Source organism: Stegostoma tigrinum, chromosome 9, assembly GCF_030684315.1.
Source record: "Stegostoma tigrinum isolate sSteTig4 chromosome 9, sSteTig4.hap1, whole genome shotgun sequence".
In the NCBI taxonomy this organism is placed as follows: domain Eukaryota; kingdom Metazoa; phylum Chordata; class Chondrichthyes; order Orectolobiformes; family Stegostomatidae; genus Stegostoma; species Stegostoma tigrinum.
This window is the reverse complement of record NC_081362.1, coordinates 81,347,014-81,363,615: the sequence shown is the minus strand read 5'-3', so window position 1 is coordinate 81,363,615 and position 16,602 is coordinate 81,347,014. Positions and strand designations below refer to the sequence as shown.

Sequence of the window (16,602 nt, the reverse complement as noted above, 5' to 3'; positions counted from 1 at the left end):
AACTCATCGGGACTCCTTTAATAGCATCTTCCAAATCTGAAATCCCTCCAGCCTAGGTCATAGGCAGCAGATGCATGGAAACACACCACATGCAAGTTCCCCTCCAAGCCATCCACATTCCTGTCTTGAAACGATATTTGTGACTAGCACGAGGGGTCATAGTTTTAAGCTGGTTGGTGGAAAGTATAGAGGGGATGTCAGAGGCAGGTTCTTTACGCAGAGAGTTGTGAGAGCATGGAATGCGTTGCCAGCAGCAGTTGTGGAAGCAAGGTCATTGGGGTCATTTAAGAGACTGCTGGACATGTATATGGTCACAGAAATTTGAGGGTGCATACATGAGGATCAATGGTCGGCACAACATTGTGGGCTGAAAGGCCTGTTCTGTGCTGTACTGTTCTATGTTCTATGTTCTATGTTCTATTTCCAACATTCTGGAACTCCCTCCCTAACAGCATTGTGAGTTTACTACACCACAAGGCCTGCAGCAGTTCAGAAGGGCAGCTTTCACAAGGACAATTAGAGATGCAAAATAAAAACTGACCAGTGATGTTCACATCCTACGAAGAATAAATTTTACGAAAGCTGGGTACTATACTGGGCAATAATTGCTGCTAGAGTAGGAAGGTGGGAGGTGCTAATAGCGACCCAATCACATTAAAGGACAGCAATGTGGCAGAATCTTCTAGAAGTTCATCTTGGAAGATCCTGAATACCATTAAGCTGACCTACCCATGTATGGAATGGAATTCCCATGACAATCCCATGTGCCTGCCTACTACATGGGTCAGAGAGCTGGCATGTGGGTAATCCCCATCTTCAGACCTACAGCTAGAACTACGAGAGGAATATTCATTTCACAGGAGCATAATCTAGCCATATTATGCCAAGAATCTAGCCAAACGCCAGCAGGTGATCTGCACAGAATCTGTAAAGATACAGGGCTGGATTTTCCCAGGAATCGCACTCTCATGCAGGTTGTCATTTGCCCATTATTTCGGGCTCACCGGAAGAGTTCCACATTTCTGATGTGAGAGTTCAATCTCTTTCAGAAATGTGGAGCCGTACTTCCATTCTGACAGCCTTCTTACAGAGCAGAACTGTCTCAGGATGTCAAGCCATGCCCCCTTCTCACAGCGGTCACTCTGTAATAAAAGATCCATACCCACAAACGGCCTCTCTACAGCTGCTGTCAAAATGCTAAGTACCCAAGGTAAATCTGAGGTTAGGGTGCTGGGACAGTATGGGCCCAAGTGAGTAGAATGGCAAGATACCAGGCAGATAGGGTGCCAGAGTGAGGGAATAGGGATTGGGTCTGAAGTTGGGCAAGAGAGGCACTCAGGTCCCAGTAGCAGGGGTGCAGTCAGTTCATTGGCAGAGGAAGGGGGCTCAGGTTCAGAGGAAAAGGGTGTCGGAATGGGACTCAGTCTGGAATGGGGAATGGGGAATGTGGGGCTCGGGTCCAGAGCGCGGAATCGGGGGACTCGGGTCTGGGGCAATGTTGGTGGGTTGTCTCCTGGCAGAAGTCAGGACAATTTCCTAATGGCGAAGGGGGCCATGCTGTGGTCTAAGGGAGCAGAGTGAGGGAGGTAAACATTGGGTCCATTTAATGCTTACTCAAGAGTTAGAATTGGTGTTTAATTGACTAACTTTTCCTGAGAAACTATTTAATTTCATCCGAACCCTCTGAATTCTGACTTAAATGGATAATATTGGAGGATTCCAGTAATAGGAGAATTGCCCAGAGGAATCTCCAGTCCTGCAGCAATTCCTTCTGTTCTGATGGGGAGTCTGTATGTGGAGATGACCATCTGTCATCTGGAATTCTGGGCCTTAATTGACACCATTTCTTCACAGTTCCATGGACATCGGTGGTCATTCTAATGGATGATCTGGAGAACCCCCACAGAAATGCAACCCCAGTGCACTGTCAGCACATTTCTACAAGCTTTGGTATATTTATTCAAGCCTCTCGCCATTTAGCATTTCCACAGCCACAGTGGCAACATACCATCGGAATCTAAAGGCTGCGTGCAGCGTTTCCCCGAAGCATCCAGGACCATTGGGAGTGTGCAGAAACAGTTGTACGAACCCTCAGTGTTAAGGCATTGCCCATTTACGCAACTCGCTATATCCTGACATTCGTCGATATCTAGTGTAAAGAATATTGATCAAATGTCACAGTTTGTCTTGACAGAAAGAGCACAGCATCGCTACAGTTTCCAGCCCGTTACCTCCTGAACCTGGGAGGAAGGACGGGGAGAGATAATACCATCTAAAAGGTCAACACAGTGTGGAGATGGAGAAACACAGCAGGCCAAGATACATGATTTCTGAGGAAGGGTCTCGGCCCGAAACGTCAGCATCCCTGCCCCTCTGATGCTGCTTGGCCTGCTGTGTTCCTCCAGCTCTACACTGTGTCAGGCCAGGAACACAGCTGCCTTTTCATCAATGTTTCACCAACTTTCCTGCTCCTCTGATGCTGCCTGGCCTGCTGTGATCCCCCAGCAGCACACTGTGTTATCTCTGACTCCAGCATCCACAGTTCTTGCTATCTCACCATCTAAAGGGTACAGCTTTAACAGGAGTGCAGGAACCACGAGAGACCTTGACAAGAGAGTGCAAGACAAGCACTTCACTTCAGGCTAAGCAATAAATGGTGCCCTTGTTATCGATGCCCACACAACCAGTGAGTAATGAAGAAGTAAACTCGTCTCAGATTCGAGTGACAATCGTAGAATGTGGTAGAAACATGGGAGGTCTTAGGTTCATTCCCTAGTGTGATCCCAGATGGCTGACTTTGTACTGACAGCAATGAGAGGGCTATCCATTCACTTACTTTTCAGGACAACAGAGGTCAAACAGTATATCAGTTCTGTTTGCTGAACAGCGATCAACTTTTTCAAAAGTTTATGTGCAGGATGTGGGTATCTCTGGCTAGGCCAGCATCTATTGCCCATCCCTAATTGCCCAGAGGGCAGCTAAGGATCAACCCACATTGGTGTGGGTCTGGAGTCATATATAGTCCAGGCATGGCAGGAACTTCCCTGAAGGATATTAGTGAGCAAGATGAATTTTTCTAACAATCGGCAATAATTTTATGGTCCTCATTAGACTCTCGATTTTTTTTGTAAAAATTGAATTCCAATTTTTAAAAAAATTAAGAATTCCACTATCTGCCTCTGCAGGGATTTGAACTCAGGTCACCAGAACATCACCTGGGTCTCTGGGCTAATAGTCTAGCAATCATACCACTAGGCCATTGCCTCCCAAACTGTTACAAGCCACACAATAGGTGGGCCACAGGGCAAGGCTAATACTAGATTGTCAGTGGCACTCACCCTGTCAATTTGTCATGTGATTGGGCTCCCAACTGAGGCACTGGGCAAATGTTACCAATCACTGTGCCCTAGTTTGAACGGGCGGGGAGAAAGGTACCTAGGTCTGGAGTTTAACACAAGGCTGACCTGGCCTCTTACAGATGAAAGAAGCAAATAAAACTCTTGCTAGACCTCAACATCATTAAAGAAAAATTCCACTGTAAATCCAGTAGCTTCCTACCAACCCCCAAAGTCCACTTTTTTTTATAGCTGATGTGTACTTCCAGCATTGCATACTATTGCCTGCGATTTTTTCAATATTATGCCTCTTGACAATTAAAGCTAAGGGTTCACAATAGCAATAAAGGATTTTTAAAAAGTTGCTTCTACTGTTATGTTTACCTTCTGATTGCTACTTTGTACATAGTTCAACACTGTACATTAATCGTGCTATGAATGTCCATGATGTATATTTGAATCATTTCTCAAATCGTGGCCAAAAAAAATTATCTCACTAAAATAATCGGGCAAATGTTATACAAGTAAGGGACGGTGCCATTAAAACTGGCCAACAGCCTCAGCAAAACTGCTGGGAGAAGTCAGCAGGAAACTGATCAGAAAATCCAGCAGGCGAGAGGTCAGTAGCTAGGCCCAAGGTCTATGTTAACCTAGGGTCTGGAGTGGGAATGGGAGTGGCAGTGAGACCAAGGGTCAGTGAGTGAGAGAAAGAGAGAAACAGCATGGCCATGAGTTCCACAGCAGAAAGGGAGGAAGACTGGGAAGGAAGACTGGGGAAGTGTTCAGGAAACGGAGCTGATATAATGGGGCTTGAATTTGCATGAGTACATGAAATTCCCAGCTCTTAGGAAAGTGCTTCCCTTCTCTGAAGAGCTGACTGTCTAAGTGATTTCAGGCTGGCAACGACAGAGTGTCCATCCCATTTTAACTACTACACAGCAGTGTGCATTCAAAGTACATACAGCTACCCTTAGAAACATCAAAACTAGGAGCAACAGTAGGCCATTCAGCCCTTCAAGTCCTTTCTGTCATTCAATATAATCACGGCTCATCCTGTATCAGATTACAATATCCCTGCTTTCTCTCCACAACACTCAACTCCTATAACATCTTTAACAGAGATAACAAAGTGTGGAGCTGGATGAACACAGCAGGCCAGGCAGCATCTTTTGTGCTCCTCTGATGCTGTTTGGCCTGCTGTGTTCATCCAGCTCCACACTTTGTCATCTCAGATTCTCCAGCATCTGCGATTCCCATTATGTCTAATATCTTTAACATTTTAGTTCATTATAAAAACCCCCATTCCCTTCAACCAACTCCATACCTTGTTCTATATCTCCCTCTCATTTGTTGGTGACCTAAAAATCAATATGGTCACATTTGTGCTATGTTTTTACCGTTACTAAGCATTATGAAGGAAACTTACCAAGACATTGCAGTTTGACTGGATCATAATAGAAGCCTTGTCTACAGTAACATTCGTAGCCAGGCTGTGTGTTCAGGCAAAAGCCATTCTTACAGATCTCTTGTCCAAATAAAACGCATTCATCAGCATCTGTGAACAAAAAAAAAGTATGTTTTTAATATAATAAACTGACCGCAAAGATAACATCTGACTTTAATCAAACTAGAGTGTAGTATGCTCTGAAACATTCCCTTACAATCAGCTATCATTTGCCTTGGCAATGGCACTGCAGCCAACATGAGTTCCATACCCACTGAGAGGTACAGACAACACAGATGTTATATAAAAGCAAAGTACTGCAGGTGTTAAAAATCTGAAATAAAAACAGAACATGCTGGAGAAATTTCGTACATCTGGCAGCACCTCTAGTGAGAGCAGAAAGGAGTTAACATTTTGAGCCCGTTATTCAGAAGCTCTGAAGAAGATTAAAATTGGACTCAAATCATTAAATCTGTTTCTCTCCCCAAAGCTGCTGCCAGGCTTTTGTATTCCTCCAGCACTTTCAGTCTTTATTTATGTTGTATTGTTTCAGAAAGCAACTTAATGGATGATGTAATTGGAGCCAATACTCACTCAGTCTCACATTTATTTACAGAGTGAGATGTTGCAAGCACGTACCACCAAACTGTTCCAGTGAGTTCTATTTAGACATGCTGAAGTGAAATCCATATTAATGCCCTCCACATGCACATAATCAAACATAATTGATAAATAATTAACTACAGCAACTTTCCAAGCACAAAGCTAGAGCTAATGGGCTCCAAATTAGCAACTGGGAAACCTATTAGACTCATACAGCATGGAAACAGATCCTTCAATCCAGTCAGTCCACGCTGAGGATAATCCCAAACTAAACTAGTCCCATCTGCCTGTGTTTGGCCCGTATCCCTCCAAGCATTTTGTACTAATATACTTATCCAAACGTCTTTTAAATGTTGTATCTGTACCCAAACCCATCACTTCCTCTGGAAGTTCATTCCACACACAAATCATTCTCTGTGGAAAAATGTTGTCTCTTATGTCTTTATTAAATCTTTACCCTTTCACCTTAAATATATGCCCCCTAGTCTTGAAATCCCCTACTGAGGGAAAAGGCACCTGCCCTTCAACTTATCCATAGCCCTCATGATTTACTAAACTCAATAACATCATCCTGATGATTACAGCTGAGAAGATTAAGAGCAGAATTAACAGAAGATCTGAAATTGTTTGAAGGGCTTTGGTTAGGTAAATTGTTAAAAAAAACCATTTGCACTAGTTTGGTGAGTGGATATCTAAAAAGGATTAACACCTTTAGCAAAGCAAAAGACTTGAGGTGCAGGCAGCTCTGGTAAGACCAACCCATGGCCCATTCCTGACTGTCCACGAGAATGTATTGGTAGCCCACTACCACCTTCTTGATGACTGACTTGCTGGGCCTTTTGAGAGGGTGGCTAAGAGTCAACGACTTCACTGTGTGTTCATAGACAAACATAGGGCATACTGAGTAAGGACAGAAGATTCCCTTCGCTGAATATATGCACAAACCGGGTCTACTTATCCAACAATCTAGTCGTTCCACTTCTGCTATAACTGATCCCAGATTTTTAATACCAAATTTATTTAATTAGCTGAATTCAGATTCCCCTGCCTCCACAGTGGGATTTGCTTCCAGATTATTCGACTACTTGCACAACCGTTACACTCCCATTTCCCCGAGTCTCTGTCCACAGAGAGTTGCTAAGACATGGACTAGCTTTGCAAAATTAAAGGAAGCTGACTCTGTAATTGCTTTTAAAGGAGATATGGAAAGAGAAATGAAAAATGCTGGAAGCTGACACTGGAGAGATGAGCAGCGTGGCCCTTTTTGCTGCTATTTTGTTTTTGACTGAGTTCTTAGCTGCTATACCCCTGACAAAATCAGCTCCAATTAAAAAAAAAGTGACAGCTCTTTCAAGGGAAAACAAACTACCTGGGTGTTTGGTTCTGAATGGCATTGTTAAACATTGTGATAGGTCAGCTCTGGGATACAGGAAGTGTGAAGGAACTAAAGTTCCAGAAGTCCCTCATGTTGCTCTCTCATTAGAGCGAAAGAAGGAGAGAGAGACCTGGTGGTGAGTTTAACCTGAGGGTCACCACACCTGACACAAGGGGCAAGTTGAGAGACCATGACCATGGTGACCTCAGCCAGTATTGGACCTGCTCTGCTGGCATGACAACCCAGCCATCCAGCCAACTGAGCTGAGCATAGCGATAGGCAGATAGACAGATTGTAGCTATGGCGACCGTCAGATATCATGGTCAACACGGCAAGTTATAGAGTGCCAGTGACTGAGATGAGATCATTTGAAACCTCAGTGGACATCGTCCCAGCCTTTGTACAAGTACAAGTCAGATTCTGAAGCCCTCGCCAATGGGAAAACCTATGCATTTTCACCGGTGATGGCTGAAAACTGAGAATCTTGAATGATAATGGTCACACACACTGGAAATATCCTTTGGGATGGGGACTTGGGTTTCCTTTCAGCACACAGGGAAGGTAACAGCAAATGACCTGATGCACTCTTTCCCTTGTCAGACGGCTCATTGTTCACTGAAGTTCAAAACGAGAGGTTTTCATGAGCAACTGAACGGAAAAGTGCAATAGGGCAGGGTGTGGAAAATTATCAGCAGAAAACCTGCCCTCAGCTTGATCACTAGCACACAGCTCGAAGGATAGGAAGAAACTGATACTTATTGGGCAAGGCATAGATCTCTAAAGGGAAGGCAGTGACTGCTCACTACAGAGATAGGCAAAGAATGATATCTATAGAAATCGGGAGTGATCTGTAACTATAGGAACGGGCAATGATTGGTAACCATAGGGACTGTCAGTGATTTATAACTAAAGGGACCAGCAGAGACTCTGATACACGCACCTTAACCTGCCCCTCTACCTCTTGTAACAGGACGGAGTAACTTGCATTGCATTGTGGCAACAGAATGATATTGTACTTTAGAACAAACAGATTTTTACAGTGAGCGTGGTCTATATTTTGCCTACTGAAGTTAACCCAAATTTGGAAGTCACATTTACAGAGAAATATTAGGGTAGAACATGTTAATCCCAGCTAAATGCAGTCACTCTTGTCTCTGTTGCCAATCTCCGAAGAGCAAATATATTGTGCAGCTGGCTTTTGACAATGAAATTTGGAGACAGGTGCTGAGAGCCAAATGGCCTGGGGTTATCTCCCTCCTTTTAGGTTTGGTGTAGAAAGGCTAAAACATCTTTGACTTTGGGTGATCATGGAACAAGGCATCTTGAAGGCTTCTAAATTACCTACACGTTACGCATATCAAACAATTTTTGCTCCCATGGATCTTAATGTAAATGACAGGTGAATGATAGGGTGGTTGGACTATTAGTGATTTATGCCCCATTGCCCCCTGTACAAATTACTCGTGAGCTCATACTCTCTATCCCAGCAGTATCGCTGAAATTGGTAAGACAGAAACTCCAGCTGGCCTTATCCAACAAAATGCAAAGTTCCATGACATCTGTGCTGACAATAACTCACATTTATGGGGCAATAAAATATCTCAAGGCAGTTTCAGCAGTGTGTGATAAAGCAAGATGTGGCAGCAAGGGACATAGGGTGATATTAAAGGAGATTGTCCAAAGCTCGGGTGAGGAAGTGTGTCTGAAAGGAGGTAAGTGAGGCAGCAGGTTGGAAAGATGTAAGCAGGGAATTCCAGAGCTTAAGGTCAATGCACCTGAAGGTACAGCCCACACCGATCAGGGATGGTCAAAAGCTAAAGTTCAACCAATGCTGGAACCTCAGAGAGTTGAGAGGCTGGAAGATATCACAGGCGAGGGCTGCAACCATGGAGGAATTTGAAATCGAAGGTGAGAATTTGCAAGTCAGGGAGCACAGTGATGCATGATAAAATGTAGGAGGTAAGCCTGGAGTGCACTGGAGTAGTCAAATATACAATTAGTAAAAAGGAATAAGGGTTTCAGCAGAAGATGGGCTTGGCAGGATCAAAGTGGGTGATATTACAGAGATGGTACGGGGTAGTCTTACTGATGTGGTAGAAAGATCACCTTGGTGTCAAAGATGAGTAGTGTTACCTTGCTGAATAACTTTTGGCATTTTTACTCTGTCCTTTACCTCTGTCCGGACCAGGTAAACTGAGTGTGGTTACCACTGTCAAATAAGTTGAACTGCAAGTCAGATGGTCATATATGACACGTGCAGAATTGCATCTGTTGTATCTACCAGGTGTTGCCAGAAACTGCAATTGTACATGCACAGAAATTTGCACACAGATAAGTAAGCTCTGTTGGCGCATCTAAAATTATGTTAAAGCACTAAAGCAGGGTTGTAAATTCCTCCACATACGCAACTGCGCTTTCTTCAGAAGCTGGCTTTTTTTGAGACTGGGGTTGGATTCCATTTGAGCCAAAGGGTAGGTGTTTAAACAGACTGAAACATGGCTCATTCCTATTGTCAATGAAGTGTAAATCAGCTCTGTCTAGACTGATATGGTTTGCGTTTTATAATTCCCTGTTCATGTTGCTATTTTCAAACATTACTGCTTTAAACATGGGCAAACATGCTGCCCCTTGCAACAACAAATCCTTAACCGGAATTTACAGAAGAATAAGCCTTTTCAGTTAAATGGTAACTTGGAACAGGGTCACGTTCAATGTTTAGGAGAGTGACTGAAGGCTCAAATTGTTTTCTGATCTGTGAATTCGAATATGTCAATGCAGTTGGCTGATTTTTCTGCACTAGAAGCACAAATGCAGTTCGCAGACAGATTGGTTGACTAATAGCTTATGCCATTCGGAGAACATCTTGATTAGTGTGTTCTCACTCATTCTTGAAGGGAATATTCATGAACAGGCACAGGCTTGCAGTTCCACCTGCATTTAGGTAGCTACTCATCACCTATTCTCTCAACTATAGACAGAGGTACGAGCTAAATAAGATTCTGGTTGTAACAGGGGTGAAATTCTGTTGTTAATGGGGAGGGGTAAGATTCTGTTGTTAATTGGGGGGTACAATTCTGTTGTTAATGGGGCGTGTAGGATTCTATGGTTAATGGTGTAGGGAGTGTAAGATTCTGGTATTAACAGGGAAAAAGATTCTGTGGCATTGAGAGAATAGGATGACAGTGATTGGAGTGGGTCAGAACATGGAGCTGGAGGGGAAACCCTGCAACCCACCAACAGCCATGAAAGGGCACATGGGCGGAGTTAGATTGTCTGAATGTTCTTTGCTCATGCACCCGATGCATTTAAAATTGGGATGATCTGTATGGCACAGACCACTTTGCAAAGCGTAATTTCTTGAGAGTGCTTATTGAAACATTCCTACCCAGGCCCCATTCCACACTTCAGTTTCTATCACATTTACAACTGAAAACAACATTGACTACACCTGGAACACTACCACGTCGGCTTCTTAATAGCGTGCAAAGTGTGTTATTGAAATGAATGGCCCGATTCTGACCTTTGTAGTTGTGCCCACTGATTCCATAGGCCGAGTCTCCATTAGGAATGAAGCCCTTACCCTCAGGGCACATGGCAGCAAATTCAGCTGTGGAATGAAATAGAAACATTACATGAGAATAAAGCCGAGGGTTTGATGGAAAGGAACGTTCTTGCATACATAAGCAATCCAAATATCCAAATGAAGGAGAAATAAAAGAGCGAACATTGGAAAATGCAGCAGGTCTGGGAGTGCACGTGGAGAGAGATACAGAGTTAATGTTTCAAGTGTGGTATGACTCTTCATCAAAACTGATATTTGTGATCTGCACTGGAAGGGTAAGCAGTTCGAAGCACAATCATAGCTCACTCAGACATTTGACAATCTTCGCTTTACCCTCCTCAATGCAAACCTTGTCTCTCTCCAAAACTATATGCTCCATACACTGAATTTGCAAAAACAACCTACCACAGCATAATAAAATGTGAGGCTGGATGAACACAGCAGGCCAAGCAGCATCTCAGGAGCACAAAAGCTGACGTTTCGGGCCTAGACCCTTCATCAGAGAGGGGGATGGGGGGAGGGAACTGGAATAAATAGGGAGAGAGGGGGAGGCGGACCGAAGATGGAGAGTAAAGAAGATAGGTGGAGAGAGTGTAGGTGGGGAGGTAGGGAGGGGATAGGTCAGTCCAGGGAAGACGGACAGGTCAAGGAGGTGGGATGAGGTTAGTAGGTAGCTGGGGGTGCGGCTTGGGGTGGGAGGAAGGGATGGGTGAGAGTAAGAACCGGTTAGGGAGGCAGAGACAGGTTGGACTGGTTTTGGGATGCAGTGGGTGGGGGGGAAGAGCTGGGCTGGTTGTGTGGTGCAGTGGGGGGAGGGGACGAACTGGGCTGGTTTAGGGATGCAGTAGGGGAAGGGGAGATTTTGAAGCTGGTGAAGTCCACATTGATACCATATGGCTGCAGGGTTCCCAGGCGGAATATGAGTTGCTGTTCCTGCAACCTTCGGGTGGCATCATTGTGGCACTGCAGGAGGCCCATGATGGACATGTCATCTAGAGAATGGGAGGGGGAGTGGAAATGGTTTGCGACTGGGAGGTGCAGTTGTTTGTTGCGAACTGAGCGGAGGTGTTCTGCAAAGCGGTCCCCAAGCCTCCGCTTGGTTTCCCCAATGTAGAGGAAGCCGCACCGGGTACAGTGGATGCAGTATACCACATTGGCAGATGTGCAGGTGAACCTCTGCTTAATGTGGAATGTCATCTTGGGGCCTGGGATAGGGGTGAGGGGGGAGGTGTGGGGGCAAGTGTAGCATTTCCTGTGGTTGCAGGGGAAGGTGCCGGGTGTGGTGGGGTTGGAGGGCAGTGTGGAGCGAACAAGGGAGTCACGGAGAGAGTGGTCTCTCCGGAAAGCAGACAGGGGAGGGGATGGAAAAATGTCTTGGGTGGTGGGGTCGGACTGTAGATGGCGGAAGTGTCGGAGGATAATGCGTTGTATCCGGAGGTTGGTAGGGTGGTGTGTGAGAACGAGGGGGATCCTCTTGGGGCGGTTGTGGTGGGGGCGGGGTGTGAGGGATGTGTTGCGGGAAAGGCGGGAGACGTGGTCAAGGGCGTTCTCACCACAACATATATTTATTTAGCAATTTTAATGTAACAAAATGTCCCACTGCACTTCCTGGGAAAAATGTTAAAACAAAGTAGAATTGAGAGGGTCAGCTTGTGTTGTAAAACCCCACCCAGAGCCATATGAAAATATGTTCCCCAAGCAATTTTGTGGGCTTTTGTAATTTCTATACAATACAGTTTTCAGGAATCTGTGATCCTTGGATCAAAGATAACAAAGTGTGAGGCTGGATGAACACAGCAGGCCAAGCAGCATCTCAGGAGCACAAAAGTTGACGTTTCGGGCCTAGACCCTTCATCAGAGAGGCCTGCTGTCTTCATCCAGCTCCACACTTTGTTATCTTGGATTCTCCAGCATCTGCAGTTCCCATTATCCTTGGGTCAAGGCTGGCTTTACTCACTCCCACTGTAACCAGTGAGTAAGTGGAGCTAAGCCCATAAAAAAATCAGCCATGATCATCTATTTCTGATTTACTTATGTTCTGAGTGTAGGAAAGAAGCCACCTAAAACACTGCTGAGTACAGAGTGATGTTCACCAGCAAAGTAGCTGGTGGAGTCTCTGCCCCTGAAACAGGTTTAACTCCTGGGTCGCCTCACAAATCTGCAGGATACAAAGGCCATGCTGTGTCTCTTTTCAATGGTTGAACCAGCCAAGCCAAGCAGCACCGAGACAGGCAGACCGATAGCCCCCATAAGGAATAATATGCCATATTAAGTCAAACAACTGATCCAACCTCATTTTATATGATGAGACAAGCTCATTCTAACGCAGGGTCAGGTCAATGGAGTGTGAACAGTGCTAAGTGCGGGCTTTGTTATCGCACGCTGCCCTCCAACCACACTCAGCTCCACGGACTCGTCACAGAGAGAGGCCACCACTTCATTTTGAGAGTGAATGCAGCGACTTGTCTTGTCAAACATATAAACAACCTTCAGTGGGGCGGGGGGGGGGGGGGGGGGGGGGCGGTGACAGCATTCCAAAGTTTAACATTCTGGCATCTAACTCCTATCCCCATCAAATCCACAGGCGAAAACATTACAGCCAACTCTTTCTCTAGGAACAAACTTACGAGTGCCAAACATCGGACACGGGAACACTTCACAGTTATCACCCCAGCCTGCTCCCAGGGTGCAGCAACATTCTTGCTTGGTGACGTTGGAAGTCAGGACATTGTCACAGAAGTGGGCATCATTCAGATTGTAGTAGCATTCCCTTTTCCCTTCCGCCTGCACCAGCACTGGAGAAAGAAAGCACAACATTCAATCAAGCTTTGGCATGAATACAATTCAACAACACATTTTTCTAAGCACCCTACATCCATAGAAACGCCCCTGCCCCCCACCCCACCAGCCTGTGGCTGTCCTGTTCAAATGAAGTCCCCACTGATTGTGCAACACTTCCCAAATCAACAGGTGATCCTGAATATCAGCAAGTGTTGCACAATTTCTCGCGCCTATGATCCAAGGAAATGGAACCATTTTGAGCCATTCAGTGAAATTATGAAATTATTCAAAAGCTGCCATGGTGGCAACACATCCCTTATATCCTTCAGGTCTCTCTGTATTCAATTACTGCAAATTCTCTTTGATTGGTTTCAGCCAATACATTATGGGTGTCCTTCCTTAAGGTCATTTTACGCTATATATGTTTATCTTCAGGGCTAAGAGTGAAATCTCTCAAACATTGTGAGCATTGAGCCTATTCAAATGCGTGACAACGGTACGGCCAATGTTGGTGGGGTGGGTGAGTAAGAAGCGATGAGGCGCTGTGCACAGAACATCTTCAGGATCATCTCAAGGCTGTTACAGCTCAACAGTGAGTGAACAGATGTATTTAGTTGTTGAGGCTTAAGACAGGGTTAGTCCAAAAACCAATTTTGGTTTCCACTTCCAAAAATACAGTTACCTGTGACCTCTGAGGAACTGACCCTCAGACAGTCTGATGCCACATTCTGAAGGGTGCTGTGGGCACTTCTCCATTTGGTCTGTCAGACCCAAATTCCCTGGTCAGAAATGTGCCTCATCGACGGGCACTGGGAGGATGCCCGTGTGACATGGGGAGGTTGGGCCCCCAAAACTGGTACTTTCCCAAAGGGAGCCCAGGGCAGAAAAAAAAGCTGAGTTGAAATATCTGGATCTAACAGGACTGGTTGCCTGGATGTGCCCTCAACACTGAATTCACAACCATCACTGCCAGTCACTGATGGGCAGAACTTCCATGGCTGTGGCAAGCCCAAGGAATTTTCAGGCATCACTGTCTATGGCACGATGAAACTGTGGTGGACTTATGAGGAACAAATGCAGGCCGTTTGGACCTGCAATGGCTGTGCTGGTTCTTTGAAAGACCTACCCAATTAATCCCCTCGCCCATTGTCCTGCAATCTTTCTGTTTCACACATATCCCCTTTTTGTAAAATTACTGTCGAATCTGATTCCAACAACTGCTCAGACGATCATTCTAGAGTAGACCACTACGACAGCAGTTCAGAGGTTCAAAGGTTGATGCTTTTTAAAAAAATTTATTCTTTCACAGGAGTGGAGTGGTTTTGGCTAAGCCAGTATTTGTTATCGGTCTCTTATTTTCCCATCAAGGGCAGTTAAACATCAACCACATTGCTGTGGATCTGGAATATACCAGACCAGGAAAGGATGGCAGATTTACTTCCCCTTAAGGCTGTTAGTGAATCAGGCAGGTTTTTAACGACAATCCTTATACAGTCATATTCATTAAATGAACTTTAATTCCACCCGCAATTGGATTTGAACTTATGACCCACAACTGGGATGACTAGCCCTGTGATATTACCACAGTGCCACCATATCTCCTACCAGGAATGGAACAACACGGCTCAGTCATTCTGTTTTTCTTCTTCTGTCTTTCAAATGTTAAGGTTTAACATGCCTATTGGCATTAGTAATTGCTTTAGGTCAGGCCTCCAATCAAAAACTCCCTTATATATTCATTTATTAAAATATTTTGTTTTCTAACGCAGCGCAGGCAAACAAAGCTTGAAGGTCAGTTTGCAATGTCCTTTACAAACAGAGGTTACTGGACATTGACCAGGAATGGGAATCCCACCTGATTTTCTCCACACTCTAACCAAGGTCTTCCGAGGTCAACTGCAGCATTCCTACTGCCACTCCACAATTAACTGACTCAGCGCTATCAAACCCAAGAGCCGACAGCACCGTCCCAAATCAGTCCCTAGACCCACTGGCCAGTAGGAGCTGGTCTTGCAGGTTTCTACTCAAAAGCAGAACAAGGCCACTGCACCAATCCTCAAAGCTCTGCTGGTTCATCTGGGACACTCCACAGTCTGTCAGTCTACCTCTGCAGTAGCCTGATTACCATCACCCATTGGCAAATAAAAAGTTGATTCCAGTAAAAAAAAGGCAGTTAGCTTAGTGTGGAAACTTCCCTGTTTTTCTTATTCTGCCCCTTCTCAGAATGTTATTGCCAATAAATTGCTGTATTGCAGGGATGACTCATTTAACTTTACAGAGTGCTGTTCTCATATTCCAAGAAAGTGAAGGAAAACTGTAGAGCAGGTTACTGTCGTAGTAACTTTCAGTCAAATTCTTTCAGTAATCAAATCAGACTTTGTAGAATCTCTCATTGATGGATTTTGTGATTGGCACGTTTAAAAACTGCAATTCTTCTGATGTATTGATTAAAACAGACCAACACATCACTGAGATAATGGGAACTGCAGATGCTGGAGAATTGCAAGATGATAAAATGTGAGGCTGGATGAACACAGCAGGCCAAGCAGCATCTCAGGAGCACAAAAGCTGACGTTTCGGGCCTAGATGGCCTCAAGGCCCTCCGCTTCTTCCTGTCCCGCAGGCCCGACCAGTCCCCCTCCACCGACACCCTCATCCGCCTAGCTGAACTCGTCCTCACCCTCAACAACTTCTCTTTTGACTCCTCCACTTCCTACAGACTAAGGGGGTGGCCATGGGCACCCGCATGGGCCCCAGCTATGCCTGCCTCTTTGTAGGTTACGTGGAACAGTCCCTCTTCCGCACCTACACAGGCCCCAAACCCCACCTCTTCCTCCAGTACATTGATGACTGTATCGGCGCCGCCTCTTGCTCCCCAGAGGAGCTCGAACAGTTCATCCATTTCACCAACACCTTCCACCCCAACCTTCAGTTCACCTGGGCCATCTCCAGCACATCCCTCACCTTCCTGGACCTCTCAGTCTCCATCTCAGGCAACCAGCTTGTCACTGATGTCCGTTTCAAGCCCACCGACTCCCACAGCTACCTAGAATGCACCTCCTCCCACCCACCCTCCTGCAAAAATTCCATCCCCTATTCCCAATTCCTCCGCCTCCGCCGCATCCGCTCCCACGATAAGACATTCCACTCCCGCACATCCCAGATGTCCAAGTTCTTCAAGGACCGCAACTCTCCCCCCACAGTGGTCGAGAACGCCCTTGACCGCGTCTCCCGTATTTCCCGCAACACATTCCTCACACCCCGCCCCCGCCACAACCGCCCAAAGAGGATCCCCCTCGTTCTCACACACCACCCTACCAACCTCCAGATACAACGCATCATCCTCCGACACTTCCGCCATTTACAATCCGACCCCACCACCCAAGACATTTTTCCATCCCCACCCCTGTCTGCTTTCCGGAGAGACCACTCTCTCCGTGACTCCCTTGTTCGCTCCACACTGTCCTCCAACCCCACCACACCTGGCATCTTCCCCTGCAAC

General features: G+C 45.6%; 1 protein-coding gene across 5 annotated transcripts in view; it reads right to left on the bottom strand.

Annotated features, from left to right (window-relative positions):
* ltbp1 (latent transforming growth factor beta binding protein 1) overlaps positions 1-16,602 on the bottom strand; it is a 432,638-nt gene that overhangs the window by 96,546 nt on the left and 319,490 nt on the right. For all 5 annotated transcript variants that reach the window (XM_059648686.1, XM_059648685.1, XM_059648688.1 and 2 more), the window contains 4 exons: positions 12,947-13,114; positions 10,278-10,364; positions 4,762-4,890; positions 2,009-2,149 (listed from right to left, as the gene is read on the bottom strand). In XM_059648686.1, coding sequence (XP_059504669.1) covers positions 2,009-2,149; positions 4,762-4,890; positions 10,278-10,364; positions 12,947-13,114 — 525 coding nt within the window. The remainder of the gene's footprint in view (positions 1-2,008; positions 2,150-4,761; positions 4,891-10,277; positions 10,365-12,946; positions 13,115-16,602) is intronic.